The following is a 27,935-nucleotide window of genomic DNA, read 5'->3' on the forward strand; positions in this document are numbered from 1 at the left end:
CGAACTAGTGGCGAGGAACAAACAGGACGTGACAGGAGGTTTGTGCCAGGAGCACGTCCAGATCAGAGGGGAGACAATGACTGTCGCATTTGTCAGGTCCAAGACCGATCAATGTGGGATGGGTGACTGCATAATCATACGCAGGATTCCCGGGTCCTCCATGTGTCCGGTAAAGTGTTTAGAAGACTACCTAGCACGAAGGGCGGCATCATGGGGGGGACCTTGTTGAGACACGCGGACGCCACCCCACTGACAAAATTTCAGTTTCAGCGGGTGCTTGCGATGTCGATTGCCGCTGCGGGCTTGAACCCGGGCGAGTTTGGGACCCATTCCTTTCGGATAGGGGCTGCTACAGAAGCTACAGCCAGGGGTCTGAATGTGGAACAAGTGAAACGGGTGGGGCGTTGGTCCTCCAATTGTTATAAAAGGTATGTGCGGTTGCACATGTTGTGAAGCTGTAATGATGTACTCACGCTTCTTGTTTTTGTTTGGTTTTCAGTTACGCAAGCCTACGAGGCGGGGCGGACTATGCAGTCGACCCAACACCGGGCCAGCGGTCAGACATCACCGGCTGTGAAAAAGGAGGTGTGGGTCGTGGGCCACTCATACGTGAGGCGTGCTGCGGACGTATTCAAGGCAGGTGACATGATTCACGTAGCTGGGGAATACGGGTACAGGGTGTCCTTCTACGGAAGAGGCGGTCTCTGTATTGACCAGTTTCAATCATTTTTCGAGGGTTTGTTAGGGCGGACGAGGTCACCGCCGTCTGTAGTCATAGTACATCTTGGGGGCAATGATTTGGTCACCACTGGTAGACGACTTCTCCTTGAGGCGATGCTTTCCACTGTAAGTTGGTTAGCGAGGAGGGTTCCAGGGTGCACAATCGCGTGGTCCCATATGATACCACGAAAGGTGTGGCGGGGGGCTATTTCCATTCCCGCTTTGAATCATTCTGTTAGGAAGCTTAATAACAAAATGAGTAGGTTGTTCCGTTCCAAAACACTGCATTATATTTCGCATGGGTGTATTAATGATGACAGTATGTATTTGGGGGATGGTGTGCATTTGTCTCGGGTGGGGAACGAGTTACTCATAGGAGACTTCTTAGCATGGCTAAAAACGTTATAATATGACCTTTAGGTAGGAGTTTGGTGGGGGGTCCGGATAGCCGGTCAACTATCCGGCCTGTGGCGGTAAGGTCATGATCGGTGAGCACTAATTGGAAGATCCCTATGAGTGGGCGTCACCCAACACGGATGGGAGCGCTCGGGGGAGGTGGCCATTGGCCCCTCAACGGGGAGGCGGTCCCTTCTAAGGATGGGTCGCCGAAAGAAAAGGAAAGGCGGTCAAGGCCCCTTCCTGGGTGGGAGGGGTAACAGCCCCCTCCTGGGGAATTTCCCGGGGCCAGGACGTCTGCGACGGCAGATGTGGTAAGTTGTGTGGGGTTTGGGGGGGGGTCTACGCTACCTTCTAGATACCTCACACGAGTCCTCGTACGACCTCTAAGTGGCGTCGAGTTTTATTGGGGCCCCCGTCAAGTCAAGGGAAATTGGTAATTGCACTTGAGGTACGCCTCTGGGCCGCCCCTCACAAGTGAGGGCGATATTTCTGGGTTAGGGATCTTGACACCGGTTACGACCTTGCCGTTGGCCCTTAAACGTTAGGATGTACAATTTCAAAATTTCAAGTAAATGTTTTGTAGGATGTTAGTTCGGCTAGGAGAACCTTTGTATTAGAGAATCTGTTAAGGTTAGCCAAACATCGCAATGTGGTAATGAAATTGTACATTAATATGAAACTGTTGATTTAATGTTTTAATTTTGATTTATATTTTTAATAAATACGGCCGGGAGGGTCACTCCCTCCCTCTTCCAAAAAACTTCAGAACTGTTTCCGGTTTCCCATCCTTTGGGGATTGTGTTGAGAGGGGGTGGCGGGTATCTCAGCCATATGGAAAGGGGCGACCACTCGGTCCCCCCGAACGTATGGCGGAGTACCACGATCCCCCCGGGAAGCCATCTTGGGCGGGAAGCGAGTCTCGGCTGGTATGCCCGAAGCGGCGTAGCCGGGGCGCGCTTTTTCCCGCCCTAGAGTGGGCTGGCCTAGACACCGACACGGCTGGCCACGCCCTTGGGGCAGGCAGGGGCGGGTTTACACCCGCCCTGAAGACGGATAAAAGGAGAAGCAAGACCAGAAGGCATCCTCTTGTTCCTGTGCTCTGAAGCTGCACCTCCTCGCTGCACGTGAGCTCGAGACGGAACGAAGAGCCAATTTTGACCCACCCACCAGCCCCTGAGGACAGCAAGCGGTTTTGAATAAAGTTGATGGATAACTCTGATTTTCGTTTACAGGTTGTGGTATTATCGTGATGATTTTGAGTATGTAATAAAGAATGGTCGATTTGTGTTATGTTTCGCGAATAAAGAAATTCTGCTTTAGTGTTCATTGGTAAGCATGCTTTTAATAAAGTTGTAGTTGCCACTGTCTTTGTAGTTTAGTCATTTAGTTAGCATTGTCGTATTTATTCTGGTCGGGCGGTAAGGTCATGATCGGTGAGCACTAATTGGAAGATCCCTATGAGTGGGCGTCACCCAACACGGATGGGAGCGCTCGGGGGAGGTGGCCATTGGCCCCTCAACGGGGAGGCGGTCCCTTCTAAGGATGGGTCGCCGAAAGAAAAGGAAAGGCGGTCAAGGCCCCTTCCTGGGTGGGAGGGGTTACAGCCCCCTCCTGGGGAATTTCCCGGGGCCAGGACGTCTGCGACGGCAGATGTGGTAAGTTGTGTGGGGTTTGGGGGGGGGTCTACGCTACCTTCTAGATACCTCACACGAGTCCTCGTACGACCTCTAAGTGGCGTCGAGTTTTATTGGGGCCCCCGTCAAGTCAAGGGAAATTGGTAATTGCACTTGAGGTACGCCTCTGGGCCGCCCCTCACAAGTGAGGGCGATATTTCTGGGTTAGGGATCTTGACACCGGTTAGGACCTTGCCGTTGGCCCTTAAACGTTAGGATGTACAATTTCAAAATTTCAAGTAAATGTTTTGTAGGATGTTAGTTCGGCTAGGAGAACCTTTGTATTAGAGAATCTGTTAAGGTTAGCCAAACATCGCAATGTGGTAATGAAATTGTACATTAATATGAAACTGTTGATTTAATGTTTTAATTTTGATTTATATTTTTAATAAATACGGCCGGGAGGGTCACTCCCTCCCTCTTCCAAAAAACTTCAGAACTGTTTCCGTTTTCCCATCCTTTGGGGATTGTGTTGAGAGGGGGTGGCGGGTATCTCAGCCATATAAATAAAAACCTGAAGCTAAATATCGGTTTGGACTCCTTTTTTTATTCGCAATTTATCTGCGATCATCGCAAAAAAGATTGCGAACACGTGGAGACAGGAACCTCCTTTTGAAACAGAGGGAAATGTTTAACAGATGCTAACCATTTATAAGTGGAGATGCAGTAGTCTAAAATGAAAGACATAATTTAATTTGCTTCCTTTCTCATGATGATAGAGTAGAAAGTTGAAGAGGTTGCCATTTCAAAGTTACTTTCTATGAGAGTGGTGTACCATTCTTGTGCGTAGTTTTTACAAATCTTAACATTGTCAAAATAATCCAGAAAGAGGTAAAACAACAATATAATCTATTAAATCAATTCACTTGTATGTATATAACTTTTTAATTATTAACAAAATTTACATTAGAAATGAATATGTATGTGGGAGCTTGACAAAAAACAGTATCAAAGCGATATGAAATAAATATATCAGATTAACTGTATCTGGCGGAGGGCATGTGTTTAAGATGTTAGTTCTGTCAAAAGTTACCATGAGCAATGCCTTTAAAAATGACAATGTTTTAACTATCAATGTGCCATGTGCAGAACAGACAGATCTATGTTATTTGCATTCTTGGAACTGTAGTACTTTTAGTCCCAAGATTAAATGGTAGTAGTGTATTTATTGAACGGGGAAGGTGCAACTCGGCAAAGAGGAGTTTGGAGTGAAAAATTGGCTAAGAGAGAGGTAAAATCCTCTCCTATTTGAGCTGGTGGATTAAATACAGTAGAAAAATGTTGTATTACTCTCAACAGAACTATATAAAACTGGTCCCACTTATCTCAGTGAAGATCATGGCAGGCAATGTCATACTAACCAACATATAGTGTAGTTGTTGGGGACTTGATTGTTAGGAGCTGGGCCCGAACAACTTAGATGGAAGCAGTTTACCCCCTAAGAGAGGCAAGGAATGTACTAAGCACTACCCTGACAAAGGGAAACCGAGGGGCGGCCGCATGAAGGTGAGTTCACATTTTTTATTCTCCCTAGTGTTTCTGGGGATTCACTAGAATTAGCTTGAACACTTGGAGACATTTTAAAAGAAATATTGGGAGCTGTCGCTCAAGAGTTCTCCACTTACTAACATTAGTCAGACTCTACATGCCTCCACAGAAAATGCAGACAAATAGGGTTTCAAGCTATTTCCAACAAGATGAACGGAACTGAACAGGATCAACGTCTATCTACACCCCCAGTTGGTGCCTTGGCTGTAACTGAGGAGGACTTAATATCCTTTCAGGACTTTAAAAAGGAACTATGGGAGGAGCTCAAGGCCGATCTTGCCTCTTCTTCTGAGACACTTCGGTCAGAACTCAACTCAAAACTCACTGCTCTCCAACAGGATGTGGACTCCATTGGAGCATGGGCACTTGAATTAGAACCCACCTGCCAAACTCCAGATCAATCATTGGCCCGACTCGAAGCCTCCTCGTCACATATACAAACTCAGGAACTAGCCACTATGCTAAAATGTGAAGATTCTAGAAAATTGCTCCCAAAGCGACAATATCAGATTGAGACATTTGGAAGAAGGAGCAGAGGGGCCAGACATAGAGGCTTTTGCGATGGACCTGTTCTCAGAGCTACTGGTGGAGAATGGCTCCACAGTCAAGCTTGATTGAGTCAATTGAGTAAGTCCCCTATTTCAGGGTGAGGGACGGTGACCACGAGACGTCCTAGTGAAACTTCACTCCTTCAAAGTTTAAGACACAATCATACAGGTGCCGAGATAGTTGGAAGAGATTTCCTCGAGAGGAGTATCTTGCTCCTTTCTCAAGATATTTCCCTGGCCACTCCTGCTCGATGTTTACAATTCAGCCCTCTTACTGATCAACTACGCAAAGACAACATCAAATACAGATGGACTTATCATTTTGGAATTGCCTTCACCTTTCAGGATTAACCAGTCCACTTCATAGAATTTCAGGAAACGTCAGCCTTGCCGGGCCTAACGATCTTGGAACTGGACCACCCAAATCAGTGGAAACAAAAATCTCCAGGTATCAATAGACATGCAGATTCTTGAAACACGATACAGATGAGAGACTATAAACTGTTGCCTGGGGGGAAAAACTGAACTTAAAAAGACATCAGGAGGACTTACTGCCAGAGCATCATACATTATTTGAAACTTCTTACTCTGTCCCAGCTGATCTTCATGGCGGCAAGAAAGATTCAGACTAAGGGGCTTATTTACAAGCCTCTTGTGCTGCGGGTGCATTACTTTTTTTGTGATGCACCAGCGACGCATTTTCTATGTGGCTTTTCCCATCCTTGTAAATCCGTCTCCTTTACACGCAGCACTTTGTGTGAAAGGGGCGTTCCATGAGTGTTACTGTGGGTGTTCCCATGCAACATTCATGGAACCTGGCACATTTCTAGATTTACATTTCTAGAATTCGTAAATCTGGAAATGCATCTAAATGCTATGCCTCCTCAGGGTAGGCGTAGAGAGGTGCACCGAGGAGAAATGTTTATTTTCGCCTCTTTATTCCCCCTTTCTATCCATGTTACATTCTGCAGCACAAACAGAACAAGGAAATCACCTCTGGTGATTGTTTAAGTGCAGGAAGGTGTCCCCTCATGCACAAGATCATTAAAAAACTGATGTTTTGCAAGTTCTATGTGTGCTAATGCAGCACTCAAAGAAGTTGAAACACGCCATGTATGATTGTTTATGTGCAGTAAGGGACATCTACCTGCACACAAACAATCACCCCTGGGACGCAGGCATCCTTGCATCATCGGCACATGTCAGCAAATTGTGCCAGGGCAGGGGAGAGCAAAAGTGTCTGTCATATCATTGTCGATATGACGCATCTATGTGCTTTAGAATTCACACAGGCCAGCACAGCCAAATGGCTTGTGGCCCCCATGCTGCGGTAATTCTATGTGAATGAGACTCTAAGGTTCCACGCCCGGGCATGGAGAGACATAGAACTCCTGTCACTAACCTCTATGTGATTACCTATGACAGCATGAGTGCTTAAAGTTTTCATTTCAAAGATGGCTACAAAAACACTTTCTGTCTTATATCTGTTTTATGGTTGGGGAATATTTTTCACCCAAACGTTTTTGTCATGTTACTTAATTTTACTACCATGAGTGAGATTATATAAAAATGCAGAGTAGTTTTGCGGGGTGGGTGGGAGAGAGGAAAAAGATCTTGAGGGAAGGAGAGGATTAAAGGAACTAGGGAAGGGTTCCAGGAGGTGACCAGACTTACTCCTAATTATTATACACTACTATGGTGTTAACCACATTAACGTGCAACATTAAAAGGCTTAAATCCCTAACTGAATGGCATAAATTATTAAAGTATCTGGTGGATAAGCAATATGATATAGTCGCACTTCAAGAAACTTTAATGCAGTAAGGATAATAGACTATGACATAAAGCATACCCTACAATCTACAAATTCTACTAAACATAATAGGGTGGCTATACATGGGCATTCTTCCTTACAATTCCAACCAATGAGCAGCAAAACAGATAAGGAACAAAGGGTGATGGTGGTTAAAGGGTTTCTCTTAGGCAGGACGTGTACAATATTATCAATATAGTCCCCGAACCAGAACCTTCTTCTTCTCTTTTCTTTCTCTATTGGGAAAATTTACAGAGGGAGTATAGGAAAGTAATATCTGCTTCTTATGGTTACCCCCACTTTTTTGCTTGATGACCCCAGTCTATCTCCTTTCTCCCCTAAATTGATATGTGTACTTTGGTACACTCCAGATTGTATACTTGGGTACCCTTATCAGTCCCTAGTATATGGTACACCACGTACCCAAGGCATAGGTACACCAGAGAATTCCCATGGGCTGAAGCATGTATTATGCCACCCATGCAAAATCGAACTCGAGGTCTGCTGCTGCAGTCTGTGTAAGATGGTGCTTGCACCACTTACATTAGATATAGGTTCACTAAATCTATAGTCACTACGCTTAAAACTTATAAGTTACCCCTATAGCATGCTTTAACAATCCTGAGGCAGGGTTCTGGGTTTTTAGTGACAGGGTGCCCCTGCATGAGCAGAGCCTCTCTGCAGCCTTTGGAGACCATTCTCCTGGGTTGTCTGGGACTCAGCCGAACATATAGATAAAGGTGCGTTATAACCTCGCGGCAAATGCTATCTCGAAAACGGCTGCATAGAAACAGATCGAGTTTGGTATCAAACACTTTGGAATAATACCAACCAGTTACACCCTTCTGAAGCGAGCTTCGTAGGGTAACTGGTCTTACCAGTGCCAGGCTTCTCAATCCGGACAGCATAAAATGGATGCTGCCAACCAGAGACACTTTTCTGCCCTCCTGCTGCTGAGCCACGCTCAAGCATAAGAAATTCCGACACAATAGGCATCCTGTCACAGGGAGGTGTGACCACCTCCCAGACAGGATTTAGTGTACTGGGGCTGGGTGGGTGCACTCCGAGAGAGCCAGAAAGTCTTCAATGGGTGCATATTTGTTGTCCCTGTGCATTGTCTAGCACAAACCAGTTCTGGAGTAATTGGCTCCTGCTCTGGCACGAAACTAGGCAAAGGACAAGGGTGTAGCTACCCTTCTGTCCTGCCCCCTCCCCTAGTAATGTAATGTAATGTAATGTAATGTGATGTACAGGAATTTATATAGCGCAAATCACCGAGCGGTTTCTAAGCGCTTGCTTAGGGAACCCGTCCTGGTATTCCCCTGTGAGATAACCCCGGCAGGGTATCCGCAAGGTGAAAGCCAGGCATCCCGCCGCGAGGGGCCGTTGTGGAGATTAAGCAAGCTATTGCCCAGAGTCGCAGAGTGTGAACCCGTGAATCGAGTAGGCACCGGAGCGAGAATTGTCGAGTCCATGGACATTTTTAGGACTCAAGACCCCGCCGAGCCAGGAATTGAACCCTGGTCCCGGGCTGACTTCTGCTTCCAGGTCTGCCTCCTCTAAACAGTGAGCCACACTTCTCCACTAGTAGGGTCCCCTGAATCAGTCCAACCCTCTCCCGTGGGTAGAAAATGAGTTACCTGGCTACAGGACATTGGATTTTATGTGGACAAGATTCTACAAAGATTCTACAAAGAAGAAACCACTGACCTTCGACCATCTGGACACCTGGACATCGCTGGACCTCGACTGGGCTCGGCTTCGTCCCCCTTTCTTTCCAAAGCTTAGTTTGTGCCTTTGCTCCATACAGGCTCCGTGCAGGACCTGTGGTGCACTTAAGACAACCGAAGGTTCTCCTTTGAAGTGAAGGAGTCACTCACCTGCTTCACAGGCACCTAAAGTGCAACTGACCGGTCTTCTGAACTGAGCTTCTGTGGACTCCGAAGGGTTGAGCAACACAGGACATAGGTTACTGAAGGTCCCTGAGGTCGATCTGCATTCTCACTGAGTCTGAGGCCAGTGTCCATTCTGGGGGCTGCATAACCCGAACCCCTGTGCACTGCAACCATTTGCAAGTGCATATGCTTGTTTATGGTTCCTGAGCCTGTGCATTAGACTCCGTGCATTCCTGATCTTGAACAGTATTTGCACTAAAGAACTCCATCCTCCTCACACCATGTGCTCTGTGGGCTTATGCTTTGCAATCTTGCTCTAGGGCTCCTCGCAACTCCTGTTCCTACGGCCTGTGGGTCCCCCAGAGGGTCAACTTGATTCTTGGGCTTTCCTGATTGCTCCAGATGTGCCCTGACTCCCCATTGTTTGGTAAGTTCCCAAGATCTTCCTGATCCACACCGTAACCGGTTTGACCTCCTTGCATGGGTGGCTTTTGCCAAGGCTTGTTGGTGCTCCCGCGGGACACCGACCCCTCAGCACTCAACATGCTTCATGGGACAGCTCACCTTCGGCTACTGGTCATCCTCCACGTCTTTTGGTCTTCGTGGCTACAGAGTTAAGCATCCCTTCTTCGCACCTGAAGCACCCAATATTGGTGGGCATTCGTCTCCCGAGCCCCTGATCACCCAAACTCTCTCCCCTCTTCTATCAGGTTCCTTCCATCCAGAATCCAGGCTTGGATTCCACCAGACCTTTTTCACCTTCACAGCAGCAGTACTTCTTCACAACCTTTCATTGAGAATGACAAGAGTTTTCCACACCACTTCAGAACTATGCACACCCGCTCTGCTGGGATAGGTAACTTTGGTACTACAGTACCCACGGGTGGGGTGGCTCTTCAACCTTTTAAGTTCCAAAGACTTCTCTTGAAGTCCTCCTAGAAGGCCCCTTAAACTTTAAAAGTATAACTGTGATTTTCTTATAGAACTGTACGGAGCCCACGGTTGTGGTCTCACACTGCATCCGGCATCCTGGGAGTCTCTGTCTACTCACCTGGGGTGGTTTCTTGGTACCCCAGCGATTCTACGTGTTCTAGACCTTTTCTTAACTCCAGTCATGCGGTTATACCAGTATTTTAGTATATGGTTTGGTCTCCCCATGGAGCCCGCTGTGTATTGTGCTACTTACGACTGTTCTATTGATCCAGTATTGTGCGCTTTATGTTCTATCCTCGTGTAGAGGATAGTAGAGAGTGTTATATTAATGAATACATATTTTTATATAACTAATGTGTGGTTCTCCTTCATTTAGTCATTCAGGAGGTGATATTCAGGTAAAACAAGCTGCTTTACATTCCTTCAAGGTTAAGTCTGAAGGCTGCTCTCCATAGCTACCACTAGGATAGCTTTCATAAAGGTTATCTTTGACCTCATACATCATAAGGGTCGTGTGGATTGGTACTGGGTGCCCACTGTGAGAAGCGACCTTCTCACAGGGAAATTATTATAATGAGAGACTTCAACCTCACTTGGGCCCCAGGAAGAGATAGCACTCGCCCACTGCAGATGGCTTTACCAAAGCTTTGAAAACAGATTTACAATCTATAGGCCTACTTGACACACAGAGGACAGGCCCGTCCTCTCGGGATTATACCTTTTTTTCTTACTCTCATCGTTCGTCTTTCAGAGCCGATCTCTTGAGCATGCCAGTAGGGACTGACTTTCACCCTGTTGCTCTGTTTGACCGGGCCCCTGTGGAGTTTACATAAGAGTAGGCTGCTCTTACATCTCAGCTTTTCTCAAACTCTTTAACAAGGGATTATCTTAAATGACATATTCTACGCAAAGTGATTTGAGAACGTTTTCAATTAATTTACCTAAATGACACCAATCCCTCCACTATCTGGGACTCTTTCGAGGCCAAAATTCGGGAGCTTCACTGATAAAACATCGATGACACAAATATTGTTGTTTAAAATATTGATTAAAAATAGAGACTACAAAAATATTAACTTGCATACCTAAATAGGTAAATACAAAAATATTGACTTAAATATATATGTAAAATTAAAAAATATATAAAATATGACATATTAATATTTATTTTAACCAAATAAATTACATTTAATATACATTTTAACAAAATAGACTTAATTAAAAAAATACAAACACACAAACATAATCATTTATACTTCAATATATATATATATATACCAGCAGCCCCTCCCGTCCTTGTCCGGGAGCAACAGGCTTCCCCGACCCCCGCCTGCCCCGACATTTTCAAGCAGCCCGGGCCCCCGCCCGGCCCGTCCCCCGCCTGCTCCGACCCCCACCTGCCCCGACCCCCGCCTGCCCCGACATGGGTCCCCTTACCTCAGCCACCGCTCCTCCCACCTGTCCGCTGCTCGCACCTCCGCTGGCCTATCCGCTGCTCCTCACGTCACCGCTACTCCCCCGCGCCATGTCTGCCCCTCCTCATCGTGCTCCTGGACGCCGCACCTCCCCGCGCTCCTGACGTGAGCACGCACGTCGCGGCCGGCGCTACTTCAGAGGGACTACTTTTTTTTTTACTGTAAATTTTTTAAATAACTTTTTTTTTTATTATTATGTAGCCTATAACCATCTGAACACCCTGACGATTCCAACGGTGTATCGGGTATGTGGATTGGCGCTGTGGTTCCCGAGGTTACCCGCCTCAAAGGCTGAAAGTTCTTCCTTTATTATAGTGGTATAGATATCACCTACAGCCAGCAACTTCTTTCTTTGAGGCTAACCCCTTGTTCTAGATGTGAGCGGCCTTGCCAGCTGCGGAGAGAAGCTCACTGCGTGTGTGCATGTCCGTGCTGGCACCAAGAGGGAGCCGGCATATCGGGAGGCTGTGTGTTCAGGTTTCAACTGGAAATCGGGGCAGACACTCGGACAAGAACCCACTGGGCTAAACATTTGTTTTTATTTTTGAGCCTCATCGAGCAGACTCACTAGAGTTAGGTCAAAATAAGCTTTATTCGATTTATCAGAAAATCATAAAAGCGTACAAGTACAGTTTATACCATGAATCTAAAAACAGTTTTCTCATAAACAAAATTTATATAAAAAATATATAAAACATTTTTCCAAGTATTAAAAGTCTATAGTAGAGATTTGAACGGAAGGCCTCATACTGCAGTGTTTAGTTAATTTAAACGTGTAGAGCTTAGGTCATTGAGTTTCTGTATTTCATCACTGACATTAAAAAGCGAGAAACGACAAAGATAACATACTCCTCCTCTAGCAACAGTAATTTCAGATATGCAGTTTTACATGTTCTTATCCCCCAGCGTTTAAGTAGAGGTAAAAGGAACAGTTTCCTCGGGGTGGTGTACAAATTACAAAAGAACAAGATATGGATGTTACTTTGTGCTGAAGGATCATCGCATGGGCAAATTAGGTTCAAAGAGGCCCAATCATTCTGTTTTGGGAAAGTGACCATGCGAAAGAAAATCCCTAAACGCAGCCTAGTGAGAAGCATGCGAGGGTAAGGTGCAGTTTCAATCCTGAGATAAAATTGTAGACCTTCAGTGGGGGTAATTTGCTGGTAGCTCAGGGTAGTGCTTTTGAGTTTCTCAGTGTTCCATCTGGCACTTTCTAGGTGTGTGATTAAAAGTTTTTTGAGAGCCGGCCTGGAAAAGGTTTCTAAGGACTCTGGGTCATCATAAAATTCGGGGTGTCCCATATTAGAGAACATCATCTGAACGTATCGTAGCCATTTAACTTTTGATGCACCATCCAAAGTCAAGCAGTCTTTGATGAGTTCTCTGTTCAATTGGCATTCCACGGTAGTCCAAATTTTATGCCAAAGTAGACAAGGTGATAACTTTATAATGTCACTGAGGTATTTGAGGCCAGTCTCAATGTGGATCATAAAAGTCGAAGTGGTTTTGTTCACACCTAGTAGGTAGCGGATAAAAATGTTCTCACAGGTTTGTAGTGAGGACACATTCTCGAAACCCCATAGACCTGCTCCATAGGTGGCCGTCGCTATACACTTAGCCCGGTAGATCTGTAACATCTCAGCGATAGGTTTACCCCCAATTTTGGCTGCGAAGGTTCGCAGGGCCCCTATAGCACGGCTGAAGGCAAGTTTCCTGGCAGATACTGCATGTTTCCACCTTCCTCTCCTATCAAAAACAACGCCCAGGTAGCAGAAGGTGTCCGTGATCGCAATTTTTTGCTGCTCCAGGTATATTGAGCATTGTGGTCTCTTGTTTTTTTGGGAGCAGGACATGGAGAAGGTTTTAGAGATATTCACTTTCAGGTTTCTTTTCCCCATGTAGGTTGAGAATTCAGTTACGGCTCTCTGCAAGCCTACCTTTGTCCTAGACATAATTGCTGCGTCATCGGCATTTAAAAGAATGGGTACAGGCCTACCATTGACAGCTGGGTAGTCACTTGGCAAGTTTATTAGATTCTCTGCGATGGAGTTTATGTAAAAACTAAATAACAGGGGCGCAAGTATGCAGCCTTGCCTAACCCCTCTATTTATAGCAAATTTTTGAGTACATTGCCCCTGGGTCCCGAACCTCACTCTAGCCCCGGCATCTCTGTATAGTTCTTTTATGAATGTGATAATAATAGAATCCACCCCAATGTGTTCCAATGTTGACCAGAGCTGCGCATGGTCCACACAATCAAATGCGGAGCTAAGGTCAACAAAGGTAACGAACAGGTCCCCTTTTTTGGCCTCAGTGTATTTAGAGACCAATAAAGACAGATTTAAGCATTGTTCCTGTGTGCCCAACCCCTTTCGGAACCCATATTGGAGCTCCGAGATGACCTTTTTCTCTGCTTTCCAGTACTGGATCCTCTTAAGGACGATCCTTCCTGCGATTTTCATGAGTCCGTCCAATAGCGATATTGGACGGTAGCAAGCAGGATCGTCCCTGTTCCCCTTTTTAAAGATGGGCACTACAATTGCATCTGACCAGGTGTTAATGAAGCCACATTTGTTTCCCATATTTAATACGTTGGTTAACAGGGGAACCCAGAAATCCAGGTTTGATTTGTAGACGTCCACTGGGGTGTGATCAGGGCCAGGGGCTTTCCCTGACGGGCTTTCCCTAAGGGCATCTTCCACTTCTAGAGTGGTAAAAACCAGTTCAATTGGATAGGGGGATGTCGGGGGGGCAGTTGGCGGGTAATCCTCAGTTATTTTATCCAAGGGTGAAGTCGCCTCTTGTTGGTTCCGGGTGTCACTCTGGCTATTGGTGTAAAGGTTGCCATAATGTTCTACCCAGAGCTCTGCCGTAATTGCTACGTCTATGGAATTGTCACTGTCTTTTGAGTTATATACAGATCTTATGACTTTCCAAAAGAGGTTAGTGTCCTTATTCCTAGCGGCTTCCCCCAGGGCTTCCCAAGCCTCCCTCTTCATTGTCGCCCTTCGCTGGTTAATTGCCCGCTTATACTCTCGTCTCGCCTGACAAATTTGAACCCTGTCTTTTGGGATAACAGATAAAGCTTTCTTTAGATTTTTCAGGGCAGCTGTACACCTGGAGTCAAACCACCCACGTGTGTGTTTCCCATTCTTCTTATGGCTCCTAGTTAGCGCATCTTTTATGTATCTCTGAATGTTAGAGAAGGCTGCCATAATGGCCTTTGGATCAGTGTCTTCTTCTAAACAGACAAGTAAGTCTGTATAGCAGAACGATATGAAGTTGTGAAAAAAAGTTGTGGGGTTCATTTTCTCCCATTTTATTACATACCCATTGATCTTTGTTAGGGTGACCTCAAGTGGATAAAGAGCCCCGCTAGATTCCTTTGCTTTCCCCTCTGTCAACCTTACCCCAAAGGTGATAGGATAATGATCGCTCATTGGGTCATCCCCAATCTCCCAGAAAGTTATAAAATTGGGATTAGTGGGTGATATTAGTGCAAAATCGATTGTAGTTTCACAGCCTCTTCCATTATATGTTGGGCCAAAGGGAACTGGGGGGGAGCATGCCTGGTTGATGAAAGTGAGGTCAAAAGAGAATATGATGTTGTTAAGGAGAGACCCCAGATTGGTGTGTGAGAAGTGAAAAGGACCATCCTCCTCGAGATCTGAAAGGCCGCACAAACCTAACTCAGAAGACGGACAGATGGCACAATTGAAATCTTCCACCCACAGTACTATGTGGTCCCCCGTGCTTTGATCTCTTAGTTTGTGGATATGATGGATCATCTTGTTCAAGATCAATTCCACTTCCTTGGCTGGCATGTTATTATAAAAATTCACCAGTATCACCTTTTGTGTGGTGCCCCATTTGAATGAAAGGATTTGGAAGTACTGATCAGAATGGAAATTATATACTTTTACGTCCCCTACATTCGAGATGTATATGCACAGACCCCCTTTATTGCGACCCTGGGGTGATGGAACAGCGGGTGAGTGGAATGTTCGGTAGCCCAGGATGTGACTTTCCTCTACAAGCCAGGTTTCTTGCAGGCAAAGGATGCCATGCTTCTGCACGATCTCCAACCAAGGTTTGTGGATGATCTTACTGCCCAAACCTGCTACATTCCAAGATAGGAGTGAATGCATGGGGTTTCTATTTTTCTGGTGAAATTGACCCTCGTTCCCCATTATGTCTATCGGAACTAGGGAATGTGCCATCTCTATCTGTTGTATGGCCTGTGCAGGAAGGGCATACTGTTCGGGGCAGGATTGATCTTCCCCCGTTAGGGTTGTATTTTTATTAATGGGCAATAATTTATCGATCTTATTGGCATCCATTGGGTGGTTGTGGGCACTAGAAGGGGATGAAGGAACGGTGGTTCCCAGTCAATCCACCTGGTCTAGGCATTCAAACCTATTCATCGTAGGTGCTCCTTCCCACCAGTTGTTAGTGGGTTGCCATCCATGCCCCTGGCCTTTCCATCTGTGATTGTGGGCTATAGACCAGGCCCCAGGCAGCTCTACAGTCTGTTTAGGGGGATAAAAGAAGGTAAGGGGTCTGGTGACAATAGATTGGTCAGTAGCATATGGATCCCAAGTGGTGATAAGTTGGGCTGTATGGGGGTCTGCAAATGAGACCACAATGCAGTCTCCAGGTATGGATTTATGAGTGCGACCCACCCATGGGACTCGCCTGACCATTAAGACCCTACTCCTGGTGGTGTGAGGGAGCTGCCTGTTAACGTTTAGCCAGTAGATCACCTTGTTCTTTAGCGACCACTGGGTCTCCACAGAATCAGGGTCAAGTGGAGGTACCCCAGCCAGGATGACAACATAGGGCCCGGCATCGGGGGGGGAGATCAATATAGCCCCCACGAAAGTTCTGGTGACTTTGGTGTTGGTTGACTGTACGCTGAGGAAGAGGGCTGGTAATCTTATTCGCCTTATGGGCTGCCCTAGGAATAGTTTTGGGCTGTATCTGTTTTTTGGGGGGTTTTATCTCTAAATTTAATGGGTTTGACATGGGGGGAACAGAGACGTTTGAAATTGTCCGAGGTTTGGGAATAGGAGTAGATTTTGGTAGTGGTGGGGGCAGAGGTGGGGGCAAAATTAAAGGTGCAGGGGAGGCAGCATTAGGGTCTAGAGCCGATTGGATGCCAGCGTTAGGGTCTAGGACCGGTTGGATGCCATCCTTGCTTTCCTGGGGGACACCCTCAGCGATACAGGGATATGTGGCTTCCAGCTGTTTTAGGCTAAGAGTGGCCAGGGATACTAAGGTCTTATCCATCTCAAGAAGATGATTCTCAATACGTGACAGTCTGAGTTCAAAAGGTGACAATAATTGTTTTAAAGTAACCCAGACTGTTTTGAGAAAGTCTTCATCGTCACCCGCCTTGTCCATGTCCCTCCCTGGCTCATTGTGTCCTCCCCCTATTAGGTTCTCGCCACAAACAGGGAGGTGCTCTGAAGCAGGGGCAAGTGTGATGTTAGGATGGCTGTGTTCGCTATCACCCCCTGTTAGCTGGGTGACCGAATTTGATGTTTGTGTGAGCTCCCCTGTATTGGGCAGTGTTCTTCTGTGATTGAAAAACTGCTGCCTTGCGATTTTTGCTTTTTTGCGGGCGTAAGCAGATCTTGCATTATTTTTCTTTCTCAGGGCTAGGCCATCTAGGTTTTTACTTTTTACTACAGAGGAGGGGGGGGCAGGGGTGTCCGGCAGAGTGATAGTGATTCCAGGTCCAGTGGGCACATGTCCCTCAGGAGGTTTAGAGGGCATGGAGGTAAAGATGAAGGTGGGCTCTGGTGGGAGTTGGGAGGTAGGGGGAGGGTGATGGATGTCGGCGTGAATTATCAGAGGGAGAGGGCATGGAGCATGTTGGGGCGATGCAGCAGACGCAATTTTTCCCAAAGACGATTTTTTGGAGTTTGCAAAAGTCTGAGAAAGCCTGCGCGCAGCATCTAGCTCAATTGAAACCCTCTTCTGCATTTTCGTAATTTCGGCGTCAATTGCCAAATTTGTTTTCACAAGGAAATCATCCAAGGTCCCATTTGGCTTGCTCAACCCCAGTGCAGTCTTGCTGCGACTGCCCCGAGTACACATGATGTGAGACAGTTACAGTTCCGGAAGTGTACTCACTAGTATCGATGTGCAGGCACAGTGACACGGACCAAGGGGGGTGGGCCAGGCCAGTCCTCTTAGGCCTCGAACGGCCTCAAACTTCTCCCGGCGCCCTCCCGCGCGCTCCCGCGCAGCGGGGATGATGCTTCCCTTTTATTGCAGTGTGATTGGTCACTGGGGGCGGAGCCGGCAGGGAGAGCAGCCCAGGTGGACACGGGCGCGCGGGGACTCCTGGTGCTTGGAGTCCACCGCTCCCACTCGCAGCCCTGCCGGTCGAAGAAGGACAAACCCCTCACAGAGTACAGCTGACTGCTGCTAGCCGCGAAGCGGGACCCGCGAAGCGGGTCCGGGAGCCGTGGCGGCAAGAGCAGGCAGGCAACAGCAGGCTCTCTCAACACCCTCCTAGGTGCTCTGGTCCGCTGGTCCGTCGAGATGAGGCAAGTAATGCAGGAATCCACAGGTTGTAGGGCAGGACGCCGCTTTAGCCTTCCGGGTGGGGGCGGAGCCGGCAGGGAGAGCAGCCCAGGTGGACACGGGCGCGCGGGGACTCCTGGTGCTTGGAGTCCACCGCTCCACGCTCGCAGCCCTGCCGGTCGAAGAAGGACAAACCCCTCACAGAGTACAGCTGACTGCTGCTAGCCGCGAAGCGGGACCCGCGAAGCGGGTCCGGCGAGGCGTGGCGGCAAGAGCAGGCAGGCAACAGCAGGCTCTCTCAACACCCTCCGAGGTGCTCTGGTCCGCTGGTCCGTCGAGATGAGGCAAGTAATGCAGGAATCCACAGGTTGTAGGGCAGGACGCCGCTTTAGCCTTCCGGGTGGGGGCGGAGCCGGCAGGGAGAGCAGCCCAGGTGGACACGGGCGCGCGGGGACTCCTGGTGCTTGGAGTCCACCGCTCCACGCTCGCAGCCCTGCCGGTCGAAGAAGGACAAACTGTGGTAAATGGTTCTATATATTTTCCCTCTCTACCACTTTATGAGAATGCCCTGTGACATCATGGAATGTTAGTGTGCCTCCCTGTGTGGAGATTGTCAGTTGGTCATCTGAGGCTGAGGAGCTGGTAGCTCGTTCCTGGTGGGGTTTCTCCTTGTAACTTCCTAACCTGTAACCTGCCACCTAACTACCTGTCAATAAAGAGGGATCTTCTACTACACCTGGACTACGCATCCTTGTTTGTGTACCACATTTTGGCGACGTTTTTAGATTAATCTACGCTGCAAGGAAGGAACATTCAAGCTCAACGTTAAAGGAAACCAAGGACTGTTCTACATTTAAGTAAGTTATCTCCTGGAAATCAGAGTAACGCCCAGAAAACCCCACCAGTGTCTTTTTCAACTTGGACAGCCTCCACCCTAGGCGTCTGTGTTGGCGAGAGCTCTAAGTGCCATCCCTCTGTCATCTGGAGTCTGACTGTTTCCAGCTGCAAGAGCCACTGTCTCAGCGGGCCTGATCACCCTGTTGTCTCTCCTGGTCCTCTTGTCTGCATTGACAGTTTACTTCTTTGTCAACCAGTGTGGGCATATATTTTGAGCACTGTATGTGTTTGCTCTTATTGGGGTGCCTTGGCACTGGCAGTACACTCTCATGCACAGCACGTTTTCGCCTGTGAGCGCCTGCCGTGTCTGCTTTTACTGAGGTGCCCCTGCGCTGGCAGTGCTCTCTTCTTCACAACAGCCACCATCTACCTACTTCTATAGCGGTGAGTGTTTCGCAGGATATTGGTGTTTTCCCTGCTTTCCTCCGACTGCGACTAAATTGAGGACATTATCTTGAGTGTGTGCCGACGTTCGTCTTTGTGCAAACTTGACTTTGAGTTCTGTTTTACTGGTGACTGGGGGATATTTTTTTTTTTTTGATTTGTTTTTGTGAGCTCACAATGTAATTACCATCATGGCAGTTGAACCGCCGCATTTTGAACAGGCCACGAGCCCTTGCACGCACGCACTCTTGATTCTCACAACCTTACCGGTCCCGTGGTGCCGGCATCTTTTTCTCTGTGACGTCTGCTCCTTGCCACAGCCAGCTCCTATGCAACGTTGTAGAGCACGTCTCTGCTGCGAACCATCCGGCGTGGCCGTGACGACGTGCCGCCATCTTGATTGCAGCCAGTACGCAAGTCTAGGCAGTGTGACTTACCCTGTGGTGCGAATCGCATAGCCTCTTCTGGTCGTGAACAGTCCGAGCGGCAAGTGAAAGACGAGGAATCCGCTTCAACTGAGAATGGATCACTTCTTGTGGCTCCCTTACAGAGGTTGTATCCCTCGGACTACGTGACTTTTCACTTTTATGGCAATAGTCGGCATTTGAACACAGCAAGTTTTCGGCTCTTTTCAAGCTTTCACTACATCGCACTGTGCATTCGATGCTTGTCAGTTCTTGGAGCCGTCTGCGGGGACCCCGGGTGAGAGATCGCTCACCGGAGCTTATGTCTCTTATTTATTTTATAGTTACCATTTCATTGCATGTTACTTAGCAGAGTCTTGTCCTCGTTGAAATTTCTTTTGAAGCTTGTTGCAGTTCAAAACTATTGGGTATATTTGTCGTTTATTTTTAACTCTATTATTGAAAAGTGGTGTTGTGAACTTATGGACAATTTTTAAATAGCAAGTCCTCGGGTGAGAAATCGCTCACCGGAGCTCAATTCCATTATTTTTTTTTCTTACGTTTATGCTTCAACTAATTTGTTTTTCAGCGTGTGTTGGGGGTTGGTGTGTATGTTTTGAGCATATTGTGTCTGTTGTTGTGGTGCTCTGACATTCACCTAGAGTTACACAGAACTCTCTCTGGGTGATTTAATACTTTTTGTTGTTCTCTTTTGTGGGGAGTTTAGTTTCCTAAGGCAACATCTTACCCCTACGGTGTACCCTTATTTAGGGGAGGGTGTGTGGCTAGTCAATGCCATATTTTGAAACTAGGGCGATGTTGTGTCTTATGGTATACCCTGTATATTTATAGGGGATATTCTAGTTTTGGTCTCACAGGGTGTGTATCCTGTGTTTCACACTGCTTTGGCAGCTAGGGGGTTTGTGTCTAATTTTACCCCATCCATGTACGTAGGGTTAGTACTTATGGTGCCAGTCAGTGCCTACATTTTGTTTCCTAGGGTCTTGTTGTTACTCTTTGGAGAAGTTACGTTGCGCACTTTCACGTGGTGTACCCTTTAATTAGGGGAGGTTGTCTGCATGTAACTATTTTGTCCAAAGGTTTCAAGGATTGGTATCCTTGTGTACCCTTTTCTGGGGAAGGTGGTGTGCGTTGTCAGCGCTGCCATTTAGTGATGTTGCGTTGAACAATTTCTACATTGTTCAATTGTGTACCCTTTTGTTAGGGGAGGTTGTCTGTTTTGGTCTAAGTTGCATCACTTTATGTGGGTTGTCGGGGTGCGTTGTCAGCGCTACCTCTTGGTGTAGTTGTGCCACTATTGTCAGTGTGTGGCTACTTTCTACTTTGTTCAAGGGGTGTTAGTTTCCTCTTGTGTACCCTTTTTCTGGGGAGTTGTTTTGTTCCACAGTTTAATGATTGCCTTCCTTGGTGTACCCTTGAAGGGGAGGTTGTTAGTGCACGTCATGCACTAGTCTTTATCGCAAGGCTTTCCTTTCTCTGTGCAGGTTGCTATGTTCATCTTATTGTGCTTATTTCCATCTGCACTGATTTTGTCATTAAGTTGTTACACCCTGCTTGATTTGCCAAGATCGCTACCTCGTTTTATTAAGGAGGGTGGATGGGCATGTTATGTAATTTGCATTTAGTTCATCTGTGCATCTTATGTTTATCTTTCTACATGCCTCTTTTTATTGTCCTTTGTTTCTGCTTTCATGCTTGAGTTTCCTTCTTTTCAAATTGTCTCTTTCACTAGCTCTTGTGTCTACAGTCTCCTCTGAATCCTTCTGCTCCGTCTTGACTTCTTTCTTGCTGTTGTTTGTTAACGGAAGAGGATGTGTGGTAAATGGTTCTATGTATTTTCCCTCTCTACCACTTTATGAGAATGCCCTGTGACATCATGGAATGTTAGTGTGCCTCCCTGTGTGGAGATTGTCAGTTGGTCATCTGAGGCTGAGGAGCTGGTAGCTCGTTCCTGGTGGGGTTTCTCCTTGTAACTTCCTAACCTGTAACCTGCCACCTAACTACCTGTCAATAAAGAGGGATCTTCTACTACACCTGGACTACGCATCCTTGTTTGTGTACCACACAAACCCCTCACAGAGTACAGCTGACTGTTGCTAGCCGCGAAGCGGGACCCGCGAAGCGGGACCCGCGAAGCGGGTCCGGCGAGGCGTGGCGGCAAGAGCAGGCAGGCAACAGCAGGCTCTCTCAACACCCTCCTAGGTGCTCTGGTCCGCTGGTCCATCGAGATGAGGCAAGAGTTTACCTTGACGGACCACAAGAACCAGAAGGCCAGGTGAGTGGCCATGCCCATTGGGGCAGGTACTTTGCAATAACGGGTGCGCAAGAAACACTGCCCTTTGATCCACATTTACAGCGCCACTGACGAAGGGAACGAGATTCCTGAAACGTGTTTGGTTACCTAAAATGAATTGGGTGCTTTTTCTTGCTGAGAGTCTGTTTGCAAGTTGTGTAACCGAATAAATGAACTCACCTACAGCCAGCGACTTCTTTCTTTGAGGCTAACCCCTTTGTTCTGGGTATATATATATAGTTCCAGTCCTGCTCCTTCAGTATTGAAACAGGGACCGACTCCGTGGGGTAAGAATCAAAGATTTATTTTAATCCAAAACGACCAGACGCGTTTTGGCGGACAAGTCCGCCTTGTTCACTACATCTATATATATATATATACACAAAAAAACGTAGGTTTCAGGGACATTATAGTTAGTTGGACATTTCACTCATATAAAACCATAGAAATTCCACTGTTATAGTTAGTTGAGCTAACTATAACTCGTGCCCCTGCAATGCACTGCTGATGACATCACATTTTACATTATTCATGACATGGTCAGTGACATCACTGATGACATCACTGATGACATCATCCAGTGACTATGTGTTTCTATAAACTGTAAATATGTTTTATATATATTCCTTGGTGTATTGAAGAATTAATGGGTGTATAAGAGTCAGGATGGATGATTTAGTAGGTGTGTGACTGACTGTATAAGTGAGTGATTAATTGTGTCTTACTTAATGCATGTGTTAGCGACTAATAACAATAATAATATAGACAATTGTAAAGCGCAACAGCTACCTCAAATAGAGGTGTCCCTGTCCTGATACAGACATTCACACAGTTTTGGTTGTCAGTTGGTGTGTAAGTGGTTGCATGGGTTGGTGAGTAGCTAAATGAGGATCTATATGGGCTATTGATTGGTTGTTTGAGTATCTGTATGGGTGCCTGAGTGTCTGTGTAGTGGATGATTCACTGGGTGTATGTGTTCAAGACTGTATCTGTGAAGGGCTGTATGTCTGGGTGAGTTTGTGTATGGTTGTGTTAGTGAGTGAATGAATGTCTCAGTGATACATTTGTGAGTAACTACAAATGTGAAAGGCAGTATATGTGGGTGTTGGAGTATATAAATGACTATATGTGAGAGTTAGTGATTGTGAGAGTGGCTGTATGAATCAGAGCTACTCCGTGTCGTAATTGTTAAAGAAAAGAACATTGAATACACAAGCTAAACTACGACCTGCTGATTGCTCTCTGAACACTTGTTTGTTATAAGAGTTTATATCACTTTTTGGAGTGCTGGATTATTGTGTGTACAACATTGTTTATATGGAGTGTTCCATAGGGTATGTAAGGGTATTGCATCCTGGATCCTTTGCACCCAAATACCTAACTGTAACCCGATTAGGGGATAGTTGCAGTCACCCTTTGTGTTTCCATTAATGGATCAGTGTGAGCTTCGATTGTTGATTGTATTAGAGAGTAAATATGTGTTAGTATCTGTACGAATGAGTGAGGTGATGTGTGTATAACTGTATAGGTGAGTGAAGTGTGATTGTTTCTTTGCATGACTGACTAGGTGAGTGAGTAACTCTATGGATGAGTGGCGGTGTGTAAGTGTCTGTATAGGTGTATGAGTTCATATGATAGTGCTGTATTGATGAGTGACTGCATGTATGAGTGGTTGTATGGATGAATGAGTGGATATGTGTGCAGAACGAGGAATCAGTAAGTGGGTATTTAGTAACTGGTATTAGTGTATCTATGGTTTTGAAAATAAAATGGTAGTCTGTGTTTTAGAGTGGGTGTATCAAAAGTTATATTAGGGTGTGAAGAGGTGCATCAGATTATCACATGGATGATGTCATCAGTGATGTTATCAGTGATGTCATTTGAGATGTCATTAGTGATGTCATCACTGACCATGTCATGAATGATGTAAAATGTGACGCCATTAGCATTTCATTGCGGGGGCACGAGTTATAGATAGCTCAACTAACTAAAACTGCCAAATTTCTCTGGTTTTGTGAGAGTTAAATGTCCAACTAAATATAAGGTCCCTGAAACCTGTGTTTTTTCAGTGAATTTCAAAGGTTTCTTAAATGCTACTTTCTAACTATGGCTGTAGAGGTAGGACATGTGCAGAAAGAGGAAGAAAGGCACAGAAAGGACCAAGAGAAATACAGAAAGAAGCAACAAAAGTCCAGAAAGACAAAGAAAAGTGCAGAAAGAAGCAAGAGATATGCAGAAAGAACCAACAGAGGTGCAGAAAGAGGCCTTGTTGCCAAGTCATCCTGTGCCCCTAACTTTTTCCTGACTGGTACTGGTGGTAACTGACTCGGACTAACCAGGCCCAGAGCCAGTGCTCTTCAGAAAGACACTTAGAATACAGCGGACACACCTACATATACTAGGGTACACTATGGGTTGGGGTACCCCTGTTATTGGCATGACCTCCACATATTAGGGCAGGGGGATTAAAACTAACTCTAACTCAGAGGTGCTGAAAGAGGCAAGAGAAGTGCAGAAGGAAGCACCAGAAGTACAGAAAGAGGCAAGAGAAGTGCAGAAAGAGGGAAGAGAGATGTAGAATGAGGAAAGAGTGTTGCGCAAAGAGGGAAGGGGGGCAGAAAAAGGCAAGAGAGGTGCAGAAAGAAGCAACAGAGGTTCCAAAAGAGTGAAGAGATGTGCAGAAAGAAGCAAATGAAGTTCAGAAAGAGGCAAGAGAAGTGCTGAAAGAAGGAATAGAGGTTTCGAAAGAACTAAGAGAAGTACAAAAATAGGCAAGTGAAGTGCAAAAAGAAGCAAGAGCAGTGCAGAAAAACCAACAGAGGTGCAATAAGAGGCAAGAGGGGTGCAGAAAGATGTAGGAGGGATGCACAAAGAGGCAAGAGAGGTACAGAAAGAGGAAAGAGAGGTACATAAACAGGTAAGAGTGGGGCAGAAAGAGGAAAAAGAATTGCTGAAAGAAGCAACAGATGTATAGAAAGAAGCAAGAAAAGTGCAGAACAGGCATGTGAGATGCAGAAACAGGTAAGGGAAGACGAGTGCAGAATGAGACAACAGGGATGTAGAAAGAAGCAAGACAGGTACAGGAAGTAGCACGGATAATGCAGAATGAAGCTACAGGGGTGCGGAAAGAGGAAAGAGAAGTGCAGAAAAAAGCAACAAAGGTGCAGAAGGAGGCAGGGGAACTTCAGAAAGAGGCAAGAGAGTTGCAGAAACAGGCAAAAGAGGTACAGAAAGAAGGAACAGATGTGCAGACTGAGGCAAGAGGGGTACAGAAACAGGTAAAGGGGGTGCAGAAAGAGGTAGCAGGGGTGAGGAAATGTGTGATAGAGGTGCAGGAAGAAGCAAGAGCTGTGCAATAGAACCAACAGAGGTTCAAAAAGAGGCAAGGGAAGTGCAGAAGGAGGCAAGACAACTGCAGAAAGAGGCAAGAGACTTATACAAACAGGCAAAAGGGGTACAGAAAGATGGAACGGGTGGGCAGACTGAGGCAAGAGAGGTACAGCAAGAGGGAAGAGGGGTGCAGAAAAACGCATGAGGGATGCTGACATTTGGAACAGAGGTGCAGGAAGAAGCCAGAGCAGTGCAGAAAGAACCAACATAGGTGCTAAAAGAGGCAAGAGGGGTACAGAAAGAGGCAAGTAAAGCACATAACGAAGCAAAAGAGGTGCAGAAAGAACCGACAGAGGTGGAAAAAAGAGACAAGAGGGGTGCAGAAAGAAGTAGGAGGAGTGTAGAAGGAGGAAGAGAACTGCAGAAAGAAGCAACAGAGGTACAGAAAGAGACAAGACAGGTGAAGAATGAAGGAACATGGGTACGGAAAGAGGCAAGACTAGTGCAGAAAGAGGAAAGTGAGGTGTAAAAAGAGGCAAGAAAGTTGCACAAAGAGGGTAGAGGCGTGCAGAAACAGGCAACAGGGGTACAGAAAGAAGCAGATGATGTGCAGAAAGAGGCAATAGAGGTACAGAAAGAAGCAAGAGAGTTACAAGCAAGAGAGTTACAGAAAGAGACAGGTGAAGTGCAGAAGGAGGTGAGAGAACTGCAGAAAGAGGCAATAGAGGTGCAGAAAGAGGCAAGTGAGGTGCAGAAAGAAGCAAGATATGCGCATAAAGAAGCAACAGAAGTGCAGAAAGAGGGACGGGGTGGAGAGAGAGGCAAGAGGGTACAAAAAGAACCAAGACAGGTACAGAAATAAACAAATGAAGTGCAGAAAGGAGGAACAGAGGTACATAAAGAGGCAAAAGGGGTGCAGAAAGATATAAGAGGGGTACAGAAAAAGGCAAGAGAGGTGCAGAAAGAGGGAAGAGGGGTACAGAAAAAAGCAAATGAGGTACAGAAAGAAGCAACAGATGTGCAGAAAGAGGGAAGAGAGGTGCAGAAAATGAAAGAGATTTGTAGAAAGAGGCAAGAGAAGTACAGAAAAAGAAATAAATGTGCAGAAAAAAGCAATAGACATACAGAAGGAGGTGCAGAAGGAAGCAAGAGTGGCTTGTACACCATTAGTACCAATTTAACACTCACATTTAGCAATAAGTAACAGGTGACCATTTTAGGTTTGCAAATGCTATGTTATGTTATGTTATGTTATGTAAACAGCACTTGTGTAGCACATGGCTACCCCAGCAACGGGGCGTCCCAGCGCTTGCGGACAGGCAGCAGTGATGGAAGGTGAGAGGCTAGATGAAGGACAGCCCGAAAATGCCCATAACATAACATAACATAACATAACATAACATAACATAATTACTCTCCATAACACATAATCCCACTCTACATAATTCCAATACACTAAATACCACACACTTTCCATCCGCATAATTTCACTGCACAACATACCACATAATTCAACTACAGACAACGTACATCCACTCCACTCCAAAAAACATTAGTAAAAAAACTTTAACATTTGCAATGCCAATAGCTCTAATTCTCTAAAATGTGAAACCTATCACACTGCAAACACTTCTTTAACTAGTAGTTAAGTTTGCAGGGTGGTGTAAAAAGGGTACTGGGCTTCCGACCAGCGCTCGGGAGTTCCGCAGCGTAGGACTTAGAGGAGGGCTTCTTAGCCCCCAAAGTCCTTGAGTAGTAAATTGGACTTCATCCCCATCCCGTAGTCTGCCAGGAGGTGCGTTTGCAGAGTGGGGGGCATAGCCTCCAAAGATGTTTTAGCAATCCCACTGTGTGGGACTTACTGGAGGTAACAAGAGGGGTAGTTGGCCACCGAGGACATCCTTGGGAGCCAACTACCCTTCTTATTACCTCCAGTAACTCCCACACAGCAGCATAGCTAATTTCTCATAGCAGGCCACGTCCCCTTTGCCTATCACTCAGCAAACACGCTCCCTGGTGCACTCTTGGATGGGGATTGAAGTCCCCTTTGCTGCTGGGGTCCTTTGGGGCCAACTAGCCTACCTCTAACCTCTAGTAAGCTCCACACAGTAGGATTGCAGAGAAGTGGACAAAAGCCACGCCCACTTTCTCCAACACTCTGCAAACGCACCCCCGGCATGTTCTAAGTTGGGGTAATAAGTCCCTTTGAATACTGAGGGTCCACAGGGTATTACAGAACCTTTAAATCATACCATACCTGTAGCCATGTATTCTCTTTTTTGTTTGCAGTTCTGCTTTCCTGTGTGAAGGTTTCCCCTTCTCTTTTCCTTGAATTCTAAAAAAAATACTTGACAAGGTAAATAACACAAAAATGTGTTGCATTACATTGTGAAAGACAGTATATGAGGTATTTGTTTGATTTCACACACTTTTTATTGAGTTTTGCAGAGCATAGGCAGACAGCTCAAATCTCATTCATCCAACTACAAAATCTGAAAAGAGGCAATGGTGTTTGGAACTGTAAACCCCCTTGATAGCACAGAATGAACAAAGAAAGCTGAGCGACAGCTACAGAGACTTGGGTTTTTCATTTGATTCTTGAGTATTGCCATGTTAAATTTACTGATGATGACTTGAAAAGTGAAAAAAAAAACTAAAACTATGTGAGAGGCCTTTATTTATGCATCCTGCCTTGCCTGACTGTGGGCGGGGCATAAGAAGAAAGTGCAGCCAGAAGCCAGGGTAAGCTTGGCTGCATGCGTGGAGAAGGAGGAGATCCTACCCCCGCCTCCACGAGCCCCGAGGAGAAGTCCCGACCCCAGGAGAAGGACCGGGTGAAGAGGTGCAGAGAGAGGTGCCGGTCCCAGCAGAGAGAGGGGAAGACGTGCGGAGAGCCTGGTGAGTGAGGGTTTGTCCTGGCATGTTGTGACTGCCTATTCCATGAGCAGACCCACAGTTGCTGGCTGCTCCAATGATGGGGGCCCGTTTGTTGTTAGAGGGTCCAGAGGGGCCCGTGCCTTCTAGTTTTGGCCATTTCCTACAGCTGCCCTGCTTGCTAGAGTGCAGCT

General features: G+C 46.4%; 1 protein-coding gene across 1 annotated transcript in view; it reads right to left on the reverse strand.

Annotated features, from left to right (window-relative positions):
- The window catches only part of LOC147725106 (GTPase IMAP family member 4-like), a 98,410-nt gene that overhangs the window by 59,311 nt on the left and 11,164 nt on the right, over window positions 1–27,935 (reverse strand). Inside the window, exon 2 of the mRNA XM_086966543.1 lies at window positions 27,125–27,202. Within this exon, the coding sequence (XP_086822669.1) occupies window positions 27,125–27,134 (10 nt within the window). The 5' untranslated portion in view covers window positions 27,135–27,202. The remainder of the gene's footprint in view (window positions 1–27,124; window positions 27,203–27,935) is intronic.

This window comes from Lissotriton vulgaris, chromosome 4_1 (genome assembly GCF_964263255.1).
Source record: "Lissotriton vulgaris chromosome 4_1, aLisVul1.2, whole genome shotgun sequence".
Lineage (NCBI taxonomy): Eukaryota > Metazoa > Chordata > Amphibia > Caudata > Salamandridae > Lissotriton > Lissotriton vulgaris.